The 18,131-nt window shown below is 43.1% G+C and overlaps 3 protein-coding genes across 4 annotated transcripts; 1 reads left to right on the plus strand and 2 right to left on the minus strand.

Annotated features, from left to right (window-relative positions):
• Positions 1-11: 11 nt before the first annotated feature.
• LOC127752961 (histone acetyltransferase GCN5) lies at positions 12-6,219 on the minus strand. Its single transcript, XM_052278413.1, has 13 exons — positions 5,742-6,219; positions 5,532-5,596; positions 5,385-5,465; positions 5,208-5,279; positions 4,651-4,819; positions 4,158-4,201; positions 3,886-3,985; positions 3,628-3,696; positions 2,986-3,040; positions 2,007-2,122; positions 1,192-1,285; positions 940-1,081; positions 12-236 (listed from the first exon to the last, which is right to left on the minus strand). Exons 1-13 carry the CDS (start codon positions 6,204-6,206, stop codon positions 173-175), a joined length of 1,536 nt encoding a protein of 511 aa, XP_052134373.1. The 5' UTR covers positions 6,207-6,219; the 3' UTR covers positions 12-172.
• A 941-nt stretch (positions 6,220-7,160) lies between these two features.
• LOC127786299 (chitinase 2-like) lies at positions 7,161-11,179 on the plus strand. 2 transcript variants are annotated; one of them, XM_052313651.1, is made up of 3 exons: positions 7,161-7,283; positions 8,911-9,128; positions 10,008-11,179. In XM_052313651.1, the coding sequence occupies exon 3, from the start codon at positions 10,068-10,070 to the stop codon at positions 10,989-10,991; it is 924 nt and encodes a 307-aa protein (XP_052169611.1). In that variant the 5' UTR covers positions 7,161-7,283; positions 8,911-9,128; positions 10,008-10,067; the 3' UTR covers positions 10,992-11,179. The 2 variants fall into 2 exon arrangements, with proteins under 2 accessions (XP_052169611.1, XP_052169612.1); XM_052313652.1 differs by having other exon boundaries at positions 10,015-11,179.
• Positions 11,180-11,665: 486 nt separating this feature from the next.
• Positions 11,666-16,685, minus strand: LOC127786298 (probable 3-ketoacyl-CoA synthase 20). The gene is made up of 2 exons (XM_052313650.1): positions 15,812-16,685; positions 11,666-12,671 (listed from the first exon to the last, which is right to left on the minus strand). The coding sequence occupies exons 1-2, from the start codon at positions 16,577-16,579 to the stop codon at positions 11,856-11,858; spliced, it is 1,584 nt and encodes a 527-aa protein (XP_052169610.1). The 5' UTR covers positions 16,580-16,685; the 3' UTR covers positions 11,666-11,855.
• Between the last annotated feature and the right edge of the window lie 1,446 nt (positions 16,686-18,131).

Below are 18,131 nucleotides of genomic sequence, written 5' to 3' on the forward strand. Positions count from 1 at the left end.
CCAACTTAATGTAAGCAATTAAATTGGTGAAAAATTAAACACGCCATCAGAATTACCTCTCATCAGAAGTTGCTACGTTAAAACTACAAAGCTGGAAAGCACAACAAGGGGGGCGAGAGCTATAACAATTTTACAACAACAATTGACTATATCAGATGTACCAAAGACCATGTCAGTTCTTCGTTGAGGCTTGGGCAAGCTGAGATGCTACTTTGTTTGAGAAGAAGCTCTCGAGCCTGCACAAAAAGAAGGAACAAAACCAAATCAATTAGACAACCAGGTGACTGAGATGCTACTTTCTTTGAACTCTCGAGTATGCAAAAAAGGAACAAAACCAATCACTTAGTTAGACAACCAAGTGACTATGGCCTTGTTTAGTACGCGAAAAGAAAATTTTTAGGTGTCACATCGGACGTTTGACCGGATGTCGGAAGGGGTTTCCGGACACGAATGAAAAAAGCTAATTTCATAACTCGATAGGAAACAGCAAGACGAATTTATTAAGCCTAATTAATCCATCATTAGCACATGTGGTTTATTGTAGCACTTATGGCTAATCATGGACTAATTAGGCTCAAAAGATTCGTCTCGCAATTTCCATGCAAACTGTGCAATTAGTTTTTTTGTTTATCTATATTTAATGCTCCATGCATGTATCCAAAGATTTGATGTGATGTTTTTAGGGAAAAAAATTGGGAACTAAATAAGGCCTACGTTTCAAACACGGACGATAAATAATTAATGCCAGATTTCCCCCAAGGTGAATCTTCTACTGGTTATGATAGAAAGACATTATTGAGTGCACATAAATCCAACATGAGATGTAACCACCCACGTTTCTATTAATGGTTAGGCTAAATATTTTCAAAGAAACATTGACAGATGCCTGACTTACAGGTAGATGAATATGCAAACACAAGATTGAAGTTCATTGCTCACCGTGAGGCACACTTGTAATAGATTGTATCGGGAGAGTTATAAGTTTTTGCATTGCTGAACATTCTCTTCATGTCAGCTACAAACATCTCTAGCGTCACATAATACTGCTCAGACTCAACTCTTTTTGACATTGTCTTCAAATCTGCAGACAAGCTTAGTGCTCAGAAACTGAATAGCTTAGATGGCACAAAACATAGCTTCGCCAAGCTGGGAAAAGAAGGGAAAATAATCCCCTAAATCATTCCAGCATACCAATAGGATCTTTGATAATGTCATAATAGTCAGGAACATCACGTGAATCCACTGGCTCTTTGAATGGCCAAGCATCAGGATGCTCATTCATATTCTACAAGACAAAGCTCTTATATCAGAATTGATAAAAGTATGAAGTATCTTTCGTAAGACAACAGTAGATCCAACACATCAGGTCATTGCAGATCTACAACATCTTTGGAACATAATCCTTTGAAAAAATTGTCTATAGAGCACTGTACTTGGTTGTCATGTTAACTCCCAATCACAAAACAAAATTAGCTATATCTGCTGGCAGATACTCTTTTGTTGCCGATACACACTAAAAGATCAGGTCTGTTTGCCCATAGTTTTGTTTGCTGGTGGCCATTGCAATCCATTAGCATAGTAGCATATGCACATGACTTTAAGGTGTGTTTTGAGTAATGACATGGATCCTTAGTGTTACATTGGTGTAGCCAGTTTTGCCTAATTTCTAAACCACACTGGACTGATGGTTGAGAATCACTAGTGGCTCACCTGACAATCAGCTTAACGTTTCAAAGGATAAATATGACTAATGTCTGACCATATGAAGTAGAGTTCACAGTGAAGTATACCAGAAATATTTGAATATTAAACTTATAAAATGTGGCCATTTCAATCATTGAACCATTGAACAGACCATCCAGCTGGTCTGGCTTTAGAAAATATGCTTGAAACAGAAAGGGTGCAAAAAATTCAAAAGGGAGCAAGCAAAGTACAGGTTTATCCAGTGAGGTCAAACCAAATGGTTGCATGTCATATAAAAAGATTTGCGAAGATAAAAGACTTGCCTTCAACAATGAACGCATTAGATTAGTAAGTTGTTGCCTGTAAGTACTGTAATCAGGAGAAAAGGCTGATCGTGATTTGGAATGCCCCCACTGATCTGGCGTCCACCCAGCTTCCCCTGCATCACATTGATTGTTCTGATCAGGCTTGCATCATAGCTAAACCAGTAAACCTAACAAGGCGGCAAAACAAATATGGTCGAATAAGACAGATGGATGAACATCTTATTTTAGAATTCTGTTCTGTATATTTAACAATCTCCAGTTGCCATATGATCATTTCTACAATTGGCTCTAAGGAAAACATCCTTGGGAGAGGACAGGAATGCGGTAGAAGCAATCATCATCGATAGCTGAGAGGCAGCACCGCAGTCCGCAGCACTCCAATGGGATAGCAGTGCACTGAACTCATGAACGTCAGAATGCATGGTATCGCACTCTGGACAACTCCTTGCATCCTGACTGAGGCCCTGTTTGGCAGGGCTACAGCTCCAGCTCCACCTCTCCTGGAGCTAGAGCTCAACCAAACGGTTTCAGCTCCACCCAAAAAGGGAGCAGAGCGGGCTGGAGTGATCTGAAAAAAATGAAGTAAAGGGGTGGAGCGGGGTTCAGGCCACTCCACAGCTCCACTCCACACACTGCTCCTAGAGTTAGAATTAGGAGTTAAGAGCCCTGCCAAATAGGACCTGAATGGGGGATGATGACAAATTTGATAGAATATTTGGATGGCATGCATAGCCCTACGTGTCATACTTCTCACGCATCTGTCCATGTCCATAAAGAATGTCCAGTGTAACCAATCATCTACTAGCACATTCGGTTGTTATCTGTGTGTTTTCAAAACAAACTACCACTAATGCAAATGCAACGCCTTTCAATGAGATCAGCTGGAGCAGATGGCTCAAGAATTTAGAAAGAGAGAACTGTGCGAACAGCATTGAAGATAACCAAACTTATGTTAATATAGAAGTGTTTTACTTACTCAAGCCTTGGATGTCTTCTGGTTTCATCGTTCTTCTTGGAATACCAGCTTCTTTCTACAAATAAAAAAAGAGAATAACAGGAATAAACCTGTTAAATGCCATGTTTTGATCGATAAGGTTAACCAAGATTGTGTACAGCAGGGTCAGAAACAACAATGCAAAATACATTATATGTGACTTACACCAGTTATAGTCCATTTGTTTCTGTCCTATCTAGTACAAACCCAAAATGAACAAGATAAATGTGACGGGTACTGGTTGCCAGTAAAATTTTAAAAAAAATTTCCTTTATTTCCCTAGATGATGCCATTACCTAACAAGATGCACACTGGATGGATTCCTCGTTAATCATACCATGGTGTGCCTCAAATTTTACTAACATGATTAGTTATTCCATTTTTGAGAAATAAAATGTGCAAGTGACACACCAAAACTTTTTGCAATGGATTCATTGGCACAAAATTGAATTGAAGTCTAACATATAATAGAGACAAGGCATGTTTGACAAGGATATCAACTAAAACAATCCTTTTTTACCTAAGACTAGCAGTTTTTTCTCCAACAGCAGGTTCATCTATTGCACATATCAAACTGATAATATTTGACAGAAATAGATTCCAAAATAAGAAGGAACAACTAACCTTTTGGAAGTCAATTCCAGAATAAACAATATGGCAGTTTGAAAGCTCTCTGATTTTCTCATCAATTGCCTGTTCAGTCAAAATACAGTCAGTTGCCAAAACAAAAAGAAAACTTCAATTGGTTTATAATGATATGAATATCCCAGTTGACTAATGATTTGCACATAAAGTTATCAAGTGCTCAGGAGTCAGGACAGCTGAAAAGGAGTAATATTGCTTCCATTTTATGTTTAAGCAGCAATTAGCCTTTTATGTCACCTGTCTTTGACGCCGAATCATCGTTGCCAGATCAACATATGGCAACTTTTGATCAATTCTGCACTCCATCAATATTCCTCCATCATAGTCTTTAATGTACCTGGAATCAGCAACTATTGAGTTCAACAGATAAAAACCTGCTGTAGCCTAATACAATAATACTCTCAGACAACAAGTAGTGTTATCATTGTTACACTTTTATTAGGAGATACTGACTCACTTTATACTTCAAGGAAATGATAAAACAATATAATTGACAATAAATTGCTTACCCTTGCCATCTTTCTTTGTCCAATGTGATCTCCTTTGTGAAACCCTACAAATTGCCAGCAGCAAAGGACAATAAAATAAACCAAATTATTGTTTGCAAGACATATGCTAATTGATCTCTTTTGTTTAAAACGTCAAGAATTCTTATGATCAAGAAACTACTAAGTACAGAAACTGTTGCTGAACATATGCCTAAGGGAACTAATTTATAGCTGAAACAAAACTGTAGGACTTAGGAGATAAGTTGAACTATTAAAGATTCAAAGTTAGTCACCTGATACAATCTTACAAAGACTGCTAGACAATGTTGGACACAACATGCTTAGAAATAACTTTATAAACCATGCATTGAAACATTCTTTTTGTCGCTAATTCTATGAAGTCACTATTTCGTTAGGTTCAAGTGTATTTCGTAGCTGCCACTTGAGAACAATCACAAAACAATGAAATTTTAAGAAAGAAAGCATATAAAAGAGTTCAGTCAAATAGTCAAACCTGCTTTACAAAATAGCCAACGGCATTGTTATCTGCATAAGTTAAGAAATGAGTGAGCCCATCAGCATCTCGGGCATGTTGCTTCAGGTGATTCATTAACCGTGTCCCATAGCCTTTAACTTGCTCATCAGCTGTAATTGCACAAAATGCTATTTCTCCAAACTTCTGGCTACAATTTCAAAACCTATATTAGGACAGAAGCTTATGCTGCAGCAGAAAAGGAACATCTCTGGCATGGTGCATGGCATGACGCAACAGAAATAATCAATTGCCAGACAAACAGAAGTGTGCATGGTGTCCTACAACATAACCTTTACTGCTTTGAGATCACTGAACAATAAATAGTAGAATCCTATAACACAATCTCATTATCAAAAATCAACGTTAACTACAAAAACTTAAAAGAACAGCTCATAGCTTCCATTAGATTTCATTATCAATAACTATCAGATATCTAAACAAAAAAGTACCACAACTTGATCATTCATGCAAGTGCAAATACATATAACAGATGTCAATACATCATACAAGTTCTAGCACCAAGGTGGAAATATTACCTTGTATAAGGCCGGTAAGTAATGCCACCTACAACAATATTATTCCTGATAACCATCATTGATTTGTGAGTTCTGCAAGACACATCACAATAATTTCTTTTATAAGCACTAACGAAGAGAGATATTCTTGTCCTCTGCTTCCAAAATACGTAGTAGGCACATTACACTGAGAATTACCTATCCATAACAAGACGGACAATGTACTCTTTGGGCATGTTAGGAAGCTGCCGAGCAAAGATATTCTTCAAGCCTACCAACCTGGGGAAAAACATCAGTCACTAACAAATCTGAGGTTGTTTGGAACAATAATTTTAGCATACAAACCAAATCATATGTTCATCAACTCCATCATTAGAATAGCATAGAAATTTCAGCCTCCCTGCTTCTTCCTGCAGAACAATCCACCAATTTTAGCAGAAGTCACATTCTAAAATTCAAGAAACAGTACGAAATGCTACTCCAATTTGACTGCTCCGATGTCTAAACCCTACAAACGGCCTATCAAATCGAAACAGTGCAAACCAAATACTTCACCTCACGCTTGAGGCCCTCCTCTCGAGCGCTATACGCGCCACTGGTCTGAATGTTGTCAGTGAACAACCCCTTCGGGTCCTCCTTGCCGTCGCCGGCGGCAGCGGAAGCGGAATCGGGCTTGGGAGCGGCCGCTGCAGCCGCGGCCGCGGCGGCGGCAGACACGGTCGAGGACTCGGGCTTCGGCGGGCGGCCGGATGAGGACGGGGGCGCGCCGTCGAGGCGGGCGGCGGTGAAGGTGTGGAGGGAGTCGTCGTCGTCATCGTCGGAGTGGGAGGAGGACGGGGAGGACGGGCGTGAGGGCGACGACGGGGAGGTGGACGGCGACGACGGCGCGGTGGTGTCGTCGTCCTCGTCGGCGGTGGCGTCGGAGAGGGACGACGGCGGGAGCTTCCGCTTGCGGTGGGAGGCGCCGCCGCCGGACGTCGCGCCGGAGTGGGACGGCGAGGGCGCCGCGAGCCCGTCCATGGGGAGGGGAGGGGGGAGGGGGGAGGGGGGAGGGGGCGTGATTCTAGAAGCTTCGAGAGGGTTAGGGTTTTTGGCCGAGATCTGGGATCCAGAAGCTTCCGACGCGGCACGGGGTTCGAACCGGGAGCGAGGAGGAAGATGGGAGAGGGCGAGTAGGATTTTCTTTACGGGCCGATTTTTTTCCGTGGATGAATTCAGCCCATAATCAAATTCGGCCCACTTATTTTCTATGGATGAATTCAGCCCATACATAGATAAATTAAGACCACTTCTTTTCGGCCTAAATCGTTTTGTGAACATGTGGATCGTGTGAGTGAATGAAATTGGTCAGGAACTCAGGATGTGAAATAATTTAAGGAGTGTCAAATTATCAAATCTCTCGAACGAATTCAGCCTGTTAATCAAATTGGCCCACCTCATTACATGGATGAATTCAGCCCGTAAATAAAATTGGCCCAGCTTAATCCGTGAAAGAATTCAGCCCATAAAATAAAGCAGCCCAACAATTTTCCATCAGTGAATTCAGACCATAAATCAATTTGGCCCAGATTTTTCCATGAACGAATTCGGCCTATAATAGAGCTGGCCCATGAATGAGCTCCGTTCATAAATTAAATTTGGCCCACCTCTTTTCCTGGATTGAATTCGGCCTATAAATTAAAATTGGCCCATCTTTATCCGTGGAATAATTCAGCCTATAAATGAACTTCACCTTGGGCTTTTGCAGAGATTCAGCGGGCTGCAATTTTCGTCTTCGTGGAGCAACCTTAGTGGGCCAGTTCTTCTGTGGGCCACCTTATGGGCCTTTAGTAGGCCGCTTTAGTTAGTGGGCCATAACATTGGTGGCCCGTTGGGCCGTTTGCCGGTGTCTCGCTCGCTGTTGGACCATATCACTGGCTGGCGATAGCTTCGGGTTATGTGGGCCCTTTTGTCAGTGGGTGTTCTCGTCGAGCCAAAGACATCCTCTTTTACGCCAACGGAGAAAGAAAGCGGGAAGCAGAATGCTAATTGCGGTTGAAGCCTCCGCTTGCGGCGGCGGCGGCGGCGGCGAGGAGGAGGAGGAGGAGGAGGAATTTGGTAACGATTTCTTCTCTCTAATCCATTCTGCTCAAATTATACCCCGGGAATGCATCTGTTCTTGTCCAGATGTGCAAAGATTGGGAGGAAAGATCCGTCTTCCCTTCGAATTTGATCACCGCGGCATGATTTCAAAGATGTGAGAAGTTTTTTTGGGGGAAAGTATGGGGGGGGGGGGGGGGGCGGAGTTGATTCAGTCTTTGTGGGGGATTCTTTGAGTTCACTCGAAAACTAGTGCGTTCCATTCCTTCGTTCGTGTTTAATTTCAGTACTCGGATACTCAGTTTATCACGAAATTTAGTACTATTTGTTGCCAGAAAATTGCAATATTGGGACTGAGGGCTGGTTTGGTTTGAGGCCTAAATTTGGCTTACCAATATTTGGCAATTTTAATAGTGTTTAGTGTCTATTTGGTTTGAAGCCAAAATTTGGCATGCCTATGAAAATATACCATTTCAATAGTTAACTTAGGCTATTTTAGCTTCAATCCAAATACAACTTTGCCTTCCCAAAATTTGTCATGCCAAAACTTGCCAAAATTTGGCATTGCCAAAAATTGGTAAGGCCAATTTAGGTCGCAAACCAAACTGGCCCTGAAAGTCAGACTGTCATCTGTTCCATAGATGATATCTTTAGGAATTTTCATGGGCTGCAACTGCAGAAATGCTGAAGGCACACAGCAACTTGGAAGAGCAGTCTCTGTGTGTTTTTCTTTTTATCTCTTAGATTGATTATTGAGCAGTTCCACTCCGCATGCTTGCTGACCCGACGCATAAAAAAAAAATCAAAACTTTTGTGCTTGCTGTTGTTGTCCATTGTCTCCATGTGTATTATGTGTTGTTTTCTGGTATATATGGACAAGGAGCTGAATTGTTAGGCAATGTCCAACTACATGAATAAATCCACAAGTAAAGACAAGAACGAATTCACAAATGAAGACACGTGTTCAGTTGAAAGATAGCACCGTGTGAACTGTTAACAGTTGAATGTTCTCCAAACTCAAGAGATGCCTGATCAAATAATCCACTGGGTTGTTATTTTCTGTTATAGTTGAGGTTCCAATGCTGTGAGATATCTGGCTTTCTAGTTTGGGAACTTTGCAGATAAGTTTCTCATTTGGTGTATGGGAGCTTATTTCTCATCTTTATTGTATAAACGAATTTAAAAAGACTAATTAACCAGTATGAATATGCTGCATGATGGCTGATTGGTTTCCTTTAAAAGACCATTTATGTAGAAAATACTAGTATCAAATTTAAGTGATATCAAAGTTGACAAAATGACCACTTCATATATGAATATCAGACAGAACCCCATGCCTACTGCAACATATTTAGCATTTTGAACTAATTGTTACAGGATGCTAATGCAAACACTACTGGTGATAAGTAAAACGATATCACTGGTTACAACCAAAGGAGTTGTTAAGTTCTGATATCGCACTCTCTAGTGTCGCTCGTGTCTTATCTTTGCATGTAATAGGTCAATGCAAACGTAATATCTGCCTTGTAGAGGCATTACCTTGATGCCGGTAGATGTTATGTTCATTCTTCATTGCTTATTGAAATGCTATTTTCTAAAAACAGCACAATGATCTGTCACTGACTTGTTCTTCCATCATGTGCAGATGTAGTGAAGAAGATCTGCTACTTTGTTATTCAATCTCACTGACTTGCCACATGCAACGATCATGGGCCTTAATCCCCGCCAAAAAATGTGGTGCTAGTGGGAGGGTTGGTGGAAGTATCATTGGCTTATGATGACAACTACGACACTACAAATCAATTTTCACAATGAATCTGCTCTTAATTTAGTGAGAGCAACCATGAGGACGATGCTTCACAGGCAAGTGCTATTGCTCTGCTAGCCTGCTACATGCAGTTCCAATTAATGTGTATCTCAAACCTTTACAGAACATGTATTATTTATGAGAAAATGATGTCCGCATATCCTTTCCAACATATCGGTATCTCATCTTTTTAAGTCAAAATTGTTAGTATCAGAACAGAATATCTATCAGATAGCAGGCCTAACTTTCTGACCTACTCCTTATATCTTAGTTCAGGGTTGTTCACAGAAGAAACAGCCCAATTTAGCAGCTGTTCTTTCCTTTTCTCCTGTCACTGTAGCAAGAGAGAAAGAAAGTGAAAGATTAGCCCCACTATTCACAAACTACTGAAATAGATCGAAGAAGAAAAGTATTTCAAAAAGAAAATTTGAAAAAGAATAATGTTTTTTTTTCTCCTGTCAGTCATGCCAAAATCCAAATGAGACAGTGTAGTTGACCTTTGCAGTCAACCAGTTTGGCCTCTGTACTAGCCCTGCTTTGGATCTTCTGGAAGCTGTCCCTGTAAGGTTTACTTCAGTTTGTGGATTTCAAAAGTTGGGACTTTTCTTTGATATAGTTAGTTGGAAGAGTAAGACAGAAGTGTACCTAATAATCAGAATATTGTGAATTTTTTTAGTCACATATTCTCTCTTCACATCTTAAAGATTATCCTGCATGGCAAATCAAATAAGAGTCAGCCATTGAGGAACCCTTCCAACCTCATCCAATCGAATCAGTTGAAAATTTTGACCTTATCTCCTACATTCAAACCTTGGTTGAGCAGTCCATTCAGAAGGCTCTGTTTCTTCAGCACCATTTAATTTTTCATTTGACAAAATCTTGGTGGTTGATTTGTGAGCCACAAAACAAGTTATAAATTCAGCGTTCTTCTGAAGATTGCAGCAGCGTCCTCAACCAATCAATTGCAAGCAATTTCTCCATCACAGAAGTCACCAATGGGCTCCTCCAAGCTCATTGCTGTAGTCCTCCTCCCGGCCCTTCTGGCCTTCCAAGCTCCAATGGCCACGGCAGTAAACTCCAACCTCTTCCGGGACTACATCGGCGCCATCTTCAACGGCGTGAAGTTCACCGACGTGCCAATCAATCCGAAAGTCCGGTTCGACTTCATCCTCGCCTTCATCATCGACTACACCACCGAGACGAACCCGCCGACCCCGACCAACGGCAAGTTCAACATCTTCTGGCAGAACACGGTGCTCACCCCGTCGGCCGTCGCGTCGATCAAGCAGAGCAACCCCAACGTGAGGGTGGCCGTCAGCATGGGCGGCGCCACCGTGAACGACCGCCCGGTCTTCTTCAACATCACCTCCGTCGACTCGTGGGTAAACAACGCTGTCGAGTCCCTCACCGGCATCATCCAGGACAACAACCTGGACGGCATCGACATCGACTACGAGCAGTTCCAGGTCGACCCGGACACCTTCACCGAGTGCGTCGGCCGCCTCATCACGGTGCTCAAGGCCAAGGGGGTGATCAAGTTCGCCTCCATCGCGCCCTTCGGCAACGCCGAGGTCCAGCGCCATTACATGGCGCTGTGGGCCAAGTACGGCGCCGTGATCGACTACATCAACTTCCAGTTCTACGCCTACGGCGCGAGCACGACGGAGGCGCAGTACATCGACTTCTTCAACCAGCAGATCGTCAACTACCCCGGAGGGAACATCCTTGCGAGCTTCACGACGGCGGCGACGACGACCTCGGTGCCCGTCGAGACGGCGCTGAGTGCTTGCCGGACTCTGCAGAAGGAGGAGAAGCTGTACGGCATCTTCATCTGGGCTGCTGATCATTCCAGGAGCCAAGGGTTCAAGTATGAGACAGAATCGCAAGCACTGCTGGCTAATGCCACCATCAGTTACTAGCTAGTAGCTAGTTTTGTTTGCTGCATTATTGTTTCACATTTTTAAACAAAGATCACAAGAGCTGTACTATGAAAATAAGCAACTCAAATTTGAAATACGAATTTGAATTAGCATCTAGTATATATCTAGCCGTGCATCATTCCAGCTGGAATTTAAGAATAAAACCCCAACCGTGTTATACGTACAGACATGCTTGATGTTGTGTATGTCATTTGGATTGTTCCTGTTTTGTTGAATTTGTGTGTGTTAATTTTAATTGCTTGCTGGTGGAGCATGCGGACCTTGATTAGTTTGTCTAGATAACCTACCCTAGTAACATGTCTTCTGTCAGTTCTGTGGATGTGGTGATATATATGTACTATGAGTATGTAGCTTCTTCTTCACACCATTGTTGACAGTCTGTTCTGTCCTTGTAAGTTCGTTAGGTTGTCCATTTCCTATGGTCAATGCACATTAAGCTAATGATCCAACACCTCTTCTAATAAAAGTCTAAGCCAAACCCAAGTTGTATTACCTTTTTTCCATGGCCTCATCACAGTACAATGTGGAGGATCAGATTGATGCATGTTCTCCCACTGATCTAGGGTGATCAACCTCCATATCCAGGGCATCCAACAACACCATGGAGATCAAGATCCCACCAGGATTTCTTACAAGTCCATAGAATTAATCAGGACACACACAAACACAATGATTGATTAATAGCCAAATTAAGCCCTAATAATAAAGGCCTATCATCATCATCATCATACATAAGCAGCCTAGCAATGGCTCCATATTCTTGAGATCATCATATCGATCGACAGAACAAGAAGTCTACTACTTATAAATTATAATAGCTATATAGCCTCATATATCCCCTTATTAGTTTGGGATCTGGTAGGAGGTCTCATCGATGGGCGCCACCTTGGGCACGTCGACGGGGAGCATGTCCACCTCCTTCATCCACGGGTTGTCGCCGGCGTCGAGGCCCGCGGCGTCGACGGTGCGCAGCGCCCTCCACACGGCGCTGTTGCACTTGAACCCGGAGCCGAAGGCGATCTGCCACACCCGGTCGCCGCGCTTGATCCTCCCCTTGGCCTCGCAGTAGGCGAGCTCGTACCACAGCGAGCTGCTGGACGTGTTGCCGAAGCGGTAGAGCGTCATCCGCGACGGCTCCATGTCCCACGGCGAGAGCTTGAGGCTCTTCTCGAGCTCGTCGAGGACGCCGCGGCCCCCCGCGTGGATGCAGAAGTGGTCGAGGGCGAGCTTGAAGTCCGGGAGGTAGGCCTTGACGTCGGCGCGGAAGACGCGCTTGAGGACGACGGTGGCGAGGAAGCGGAGCTGCTCGGAGATGGGGAGGACGAGGGGGCCGAGGGTTGTGATGTTGGTCTTGAGGGCCTCGCCGGCGACCACCATGAGCTCCTTGGAGAGGGAGACGCCGACCTCGCCGGCGTCGTCCTCCTCCTGGGTCACGCACCCGAAGCTCTGGTCGTGGGCGCCGCGGTGGGTGCGCACCGTGTGGATCAGCTGGTACTTGGCGCGGCCGCGGCGGTCGGCGGCGCGGTTGGAGAGGAGGATCGCCGCGCCGCCGACGCGGAACAGGGTGTTGGTCACCAGCATCGGCCGGTTGTTGCCCATGTACGCGTTCAGGGTGATGTTCTCCGTGCTCACCACCAGCGCGTACGTGTTCTCGTGCACCTGCATGCGATGCGATGCATCGACGACAAAACCAATTAGCTTAACCAAATCTTTTCGCGGTTATATTAGCTAGCGAACAGTTATATAATTCTGTGTAATTAAGAGAACGTACTACATACATTTCCACTGATAGGTACTACCTCCATCCCATATTAATTGTCATTCTAAATTGTTTAACATGGATTAAGGTTTGACAAAAAAGACTATAGTGCCCTTCATTAAATGATGGTCGGATGTGAGAGGAAAGTTGAGGGTAGAAAAAAGAAAATTTTGAATTAGAAGTGATTGATGTGACAAATAGTACTCTATAGTGACAATTATTTTGAGATAATATTTGAATCCTAAAGAGACAACTAATTTGGGACGGAGGGAGTAGAAGATGATTAGCAGAAGTTATATGTCTCTCTATCTAATTCTGTCTAATTAAGCTCATTTGCTCAGCAACTCCATCAAATATTTGTGAGAATATTTTGTCTAATTAAACCACGCACACTCCGATGCATCAACAAACTGACTAAACAAGTAATGGTATTTCACAAATTAGTTAAAACTTAGCAGAATTGATACTAATATTTCAGAAAATAATTTACGATTAGCAGGGGCTAGCTATATCTCTGTATAAATTCAGCGAATATTAGCAACTCAATGAATTGTGAATTAATATTTTTTTCCCTTGGTCATCTCTAGGACCACACATGGAGAATGAGCTGGACCTCCATGAATATGCTCACTCATGCGCATATGGCGATCGGCAGATCGATTAAGGTACAGGTACCCATCATTTCTCTCTCAAATGTATTTTTTTTGACTTAGCAATTTAGCATAGACATACTGGCACGCACAGTTGGACATGAACAGTGTAGTGGTACTGTACAGAGCAGAACAAATGCTGAAATTTATTGCGTTTTGTTGTGCACTCCATGTGCCCATTCACGGCGCTCCATAACCATATATTAAGTGCGTGTGTGTTCTTGCACATTGGTTAAATGCATATTGGGACATTGAAACTTTCCTAGTTAGCCTAGCTGCCTGCATAAATGTAGCTCTGTACTAATCACAAAAGAAAAAAGAACTTTTTGGTGTTTTGACAGTCAGCAAGAATATGGTATTTGGTCACTAAATAGATTTTATTGTCAAATACATAAAAATAACTATGTATGTTCCATTTTTTACTGTGCATGTAGTGAGACGAATTACACAATTCGACACATTGTATGCTGATTTTTTTTGTCCTTTTTACCTTGCAGATGCTATTTCCAAAAAAGTAAGCACTGCCAAGTCTTGTATACAGTACATGTTGCATTTGTGGAGTAGTTACTGCTGCCAAAAATACAGCTTGGAATATGGGAGGTAAAATAACTACTCTACTACTGGTATATCTGAACCTCCACCAAACCACATTTACATCTCTGCTGGGTCAGAGACGGAGTAGTTCTTCACCGGTCAGATAGTGTGTAGTATGTATATATCATGGGGCACTCATGTCTAGTACTTGTCATGATAAATCGATGAGTCCATGATAAGACACTACTCCTACATGCGATGCTTTGTCAGTGTCAAGGAGAGCTTTATCCTTTTTTGATCTGCATTTGGTATATACTAGCTAGTATCTTTCAAAGAAATGGTATGCAGAACTAATTAATTGAGTGACATTTTCATGATATTTTTGATGGTATATGCAATAGATGAGTGCATGTGCACTTAAGTTGCAAATTGACTTTCACAAAAGGTTTTACAATTAATGCCTGGTAGTCTGATGGGTAGGCCTTTAATTAGTTTGAGAAAAGTAAGATTTGAATCTATCATTGTTGTTTAGTATAGGTAGTTCTTGGAGAAGGCTCAGTTATATTGGCAAGTTTCAACTAGTCCTCAGCATTTTGAAGAGCTTTAACTTAGTATATTCCTACAATCTAGCCTGTACAAAATGTTGTAGTAAATATTATTAATTACATTTCATTTTCCTCTTGCTTCTAAAAACAGAGGCATTCAATTATTTCACATATGGCCAAATAATATATTGTTCCAGTTTCCAAAGATAAAGATATTACTACTCTCAATTTGTGAAAGTATATCCAGATTCGCAAACAAGTAAATTCAATATGACTTCAAGAGGTAAAAGCATTAAGAGAACACCATGCTACTGCATATCTGCATCACAAGGGGAAAAAAAAGGAGATCACTAAGCTGTGCCAGTAAGCAGTCTGCCCTAGGAGTAAATTTTGCAACATGCATGACTGAGCATGTTATTTAAGACATTAAGATAGTCTGCTCCCTGCAGGCTGAAACACTGAGGTCCTACTCAATGCAGTTCTTGTCTGGCATCTCATGGTCAGATGGTCTTGGCATATAGCATTCACTTGTCAGCTACTACTACAACACTATTACGTACTAAACATGTAGTCTACACAAGCATTTAGATGTTAAATACCTGAATAATGATCGCTCACAACGTCGCATGCATATTTTATTCTCAGGAATAAATCAAACTAGCTACTCTGGCCATAAGCTCATACAGTTTATCTTTGATAATTTTACCATTAACACAAACCTGTGTATGTATCTATCTTGCATATATCAAAATATTACCATCGGATTTTTGTTGCAATTTATTCGTTGTGAAAGTACTTTGGTTCTTTCTATGGTACTGAAATGGCTACATATATAGATCTAGTCTCTTGTTTCCAAAAGATCAATTGCCGAGATTTATAGTCACAAATGCTTTTACTTAGGAGTAGAGAGACGTATATTAGGGGAGGAGAAACTGATATGCAAATAAGCATGTTACTCCTACTTATGAGTGAGTTATGACTATTGTCATTTCAATTGATCACTATTGTGAAGTGTTTGTGGTGGGGTCAGTCTCTCGCATGCATGCCAAGATGCTCCTCTCCCATCATTTAATATTCCATCCATCCGTATCTCAACGCATTAACTGCCTCGGGATTCGTGCATATGCAATTGCATTGCATTGCATGAGCCATGCATTAATAGATATTGAGAACCTACTTGTATGCACTTTGCTTCTGTCACTAACATGTGGGCCCGATGATCTTTGGACCCACGTGTCAGTGACAAAGGCGCGGTGCAGACCGACTGCAGAGGATGCAGTATAGTACAGTAGTATCATCGATGGTGTGTACCTGGAGGAGGCGCTTGGCGAGATCAATGGCGATGATGCCGGCGCTGCATCCCATGCCGCTGAGGTTGTGGGAGACGACGCCGGGGCGCATCCCGTAGCGGTTGACGATGAGCGAGGTGAAGGAGGGCGTCGGGGAGAGGAGGCTGGAGTTGAAGATGAGCACGCCGACGTCGGCCGCCGCGACGCCGGACTTGCGGAGCACCTCGTCGACGACGCCGAAGATGACGGCGTGCGACTCCTCCCTCGCCGTGCGGAGGCACATGTCCACGGGGAGGCTGATCAGCGACGTCGGGAAGTGGGTCGCCTCCCCGAGCCCCGACCGCTCCAGCATCCGCTTCTGGAACGCCATGCTCTCGCCGCTGAACCGCCCGCACCGCCCGAAGTGGGCGATCGTCTTGGCGCGCGACGCCTCGTGCTCCCGCGGCGCCTTGTAGCCGGCGAGGTCGATGAGGTAGACGGGGCGCGGGCGGGACGCGGCGTAGGTGTACGCCGCCAGCGCCGCCGCCCAGCACGCCACCGCCAGCGCCGGCGCGCTCGGGCCCAGCTCGCCGGCGAGGTCGGACCACAGCGCGCGCGCCCAGCGCATGGTGCTTCCGCCGCCGACTCCGCCGGCCGCCGCCGCCGCCAGCAGCGTCGACAGCCGCGGCGCCGCCGCCACCAGCGCCGTCACCGCCACGATGTAGGGGAGGTGGCGCACGGCGCGGCGGAACAGCACGCCGGCGTGGTTCTTGGTCGCCAGCTTCACCGTCCTCACCAGCTCCCTGTCCATTGTTATCACCAGTTCACCTCTCACCTCCTCTCTCTTCTCTAGTCTTCAATGGAAGCAAAGGAAGAAGAAGAGGAGGAGGAGGAGGAGGAGGAAGGTATGGTAGCAATGGCGAGAGGGTGGATTTTATAGGGTTTAGAGGGGAGAGGGGGAGCTTAGCGAGAAGCAGCTATCAACCAGCGAATGCATTAACTGAATGCACGCATGTACATCCAACGTGGCAGCATACGGTACTCTCTCCCTTTCATATTACAAGTCGTTTGACTCATTTCTTTGCCAAAGTATTTTTAGTTTGATCAAGTTTATAAAAAAATAGCAACATCTATAACACGGAATTAGTTTCATTAAATTTAACATCGAATATATTTTGATACAATGTTTGTTTTGTATTGACAATTTTACTATATTTTCCTATAAACTTGATCAATTTTTTTAAAAAAATTAACTAAGAAAATAGTCAAAAGACTTGTAAATCGAAACGGAGATACTATGTAAATGGGCAGTTCTAGAAAAATGATGGATGGCTCTTATCTTATCTCTCCTTCTCCCCTTCCTCTTCTTTGATTCTTTCCCGTCCCCTCTTCCTTCTCTCAATGGTGATCCAGCGGGGTAGGGGACTTGAATCCCCTAGCACCCACGCTGGATTCACCCCGTACTGATATGTATGGTCTATACTACACAAGTACACATGAGCGTACGTGGTTTTTTTTGGGACATGTGCACACGTGTTACAAGTTGATCAAAATGGACTTGTTCATTTTGTTGTCAATTTTGATCTTATCAAAATTTAGCAATATATGCTAAATTTTGGTGTTGCTAAATTTTAATAGCATTGCATTGGATATGATGTATTTAGTTTGATGCTTTTCCAAAATTTGGTAGTGTTTTTATGAGAGGAAAGTTCCGAAACTATCAAATTTTGATAGGACACACATTGATAATATCATATTTAGTTTGTTAACCTACCAAAATTTGGTAGGGTTGAAAGTGGCAATAAAGTGAATATGGCTGATGTTCCAATCCTACTGAACCAAAACGATATTGATCCGTCATATAGTATAAAACCTTATAGCACTATGATACTAAGTAATAGTTTCATATTGGATCCCGTAAATCAAATCGTATCATTCTGATCCTATAGTTGTACATAAGTATTATTCAAATATAAGTAAAGTACACAGATGATTTTTAATCTTATAGGGGTGTGCCATCTAGGTTCCCGCAAACTCTTACAATGCAAATCCAAGTCCCATGACTTGTCAAAGTACTTATATTTCTGGTCCTAAATTGTCACAGCTCCGTTGAAGTGGCATATTCACCAATCCTTTCTTTTCTTTTCTTTTCTTCTTCCTTCGAACACAGAGAGGCTGGGGAGAGAGCTCGAGGGTGGTTGCTGAGGATGAGCTTGATTGACAATAACTAGGGGCAACGTCGACGGTGTAGAGAGACCACAAAACAGAACTCAAGCTTGCTCACTTGCACGAAGAGACTGAAGGGAGCTCGTCATTGCGCGCTATTGGATCCGGGTGGAACGTCTCGAGCTCGGAATGACTGT

This window comes from Oryza glaberrima, chromosome 10, assembly GCF_000147395.1.
Source record: "Oryza glaberrima chromosome 10, OglaRS2, whole genome shotgun sequence".
Taxonomy (NCBI): Eukaryota; Viridiplantae; Streptophyta; class Magnoliopsida; order Poales; family Poaceae; genus Oryza; species Oryza glaberrima.

Coding starts and splice junctions, on each gene's coding strand:
- LOC127752961 (XM_052278413.1), bottom strand. CDS start 6,206: ATGGACGGGCTCGCGGCGCCCTCGCCGTCCCACTCCGGCGCGACGTCC. Junction 5,280..5,384: donor GTCCGTCTTGTTATGGATAG/GTAATTCTCAGT, acceptor TGTGTCTTGCAG/AACTCACAAATCAATGATGG. Junction 3,986..4,157: donor GACAAAGAAAGATGGCAAGG/GTAAGCAATTTA, acceptor TGCTGATTCCAG/GTACATTAAAGACTATGATG.
- LOC127786299 (XM_052313651.1), top strand. CDS start 10,068: ATGGGCTCCTCCAAGCTCATTGCTGTAGTCCTCCTCCCGGCCCTTCTG.
- LOC127786298 (XM_052313650.1), bottom strand. CDS start 16,579: ATGGACAGGGAGCTGGTGAGGACGGTGAAGCTGGCGACCAAGAACCAC. Junction 12,672..15,811: donor TCGCCAAGCGCCTCCTCCAG/GTACACACCATC, acceptor CATCGCATGCAG/GTGCACGAGAACACGTACGC.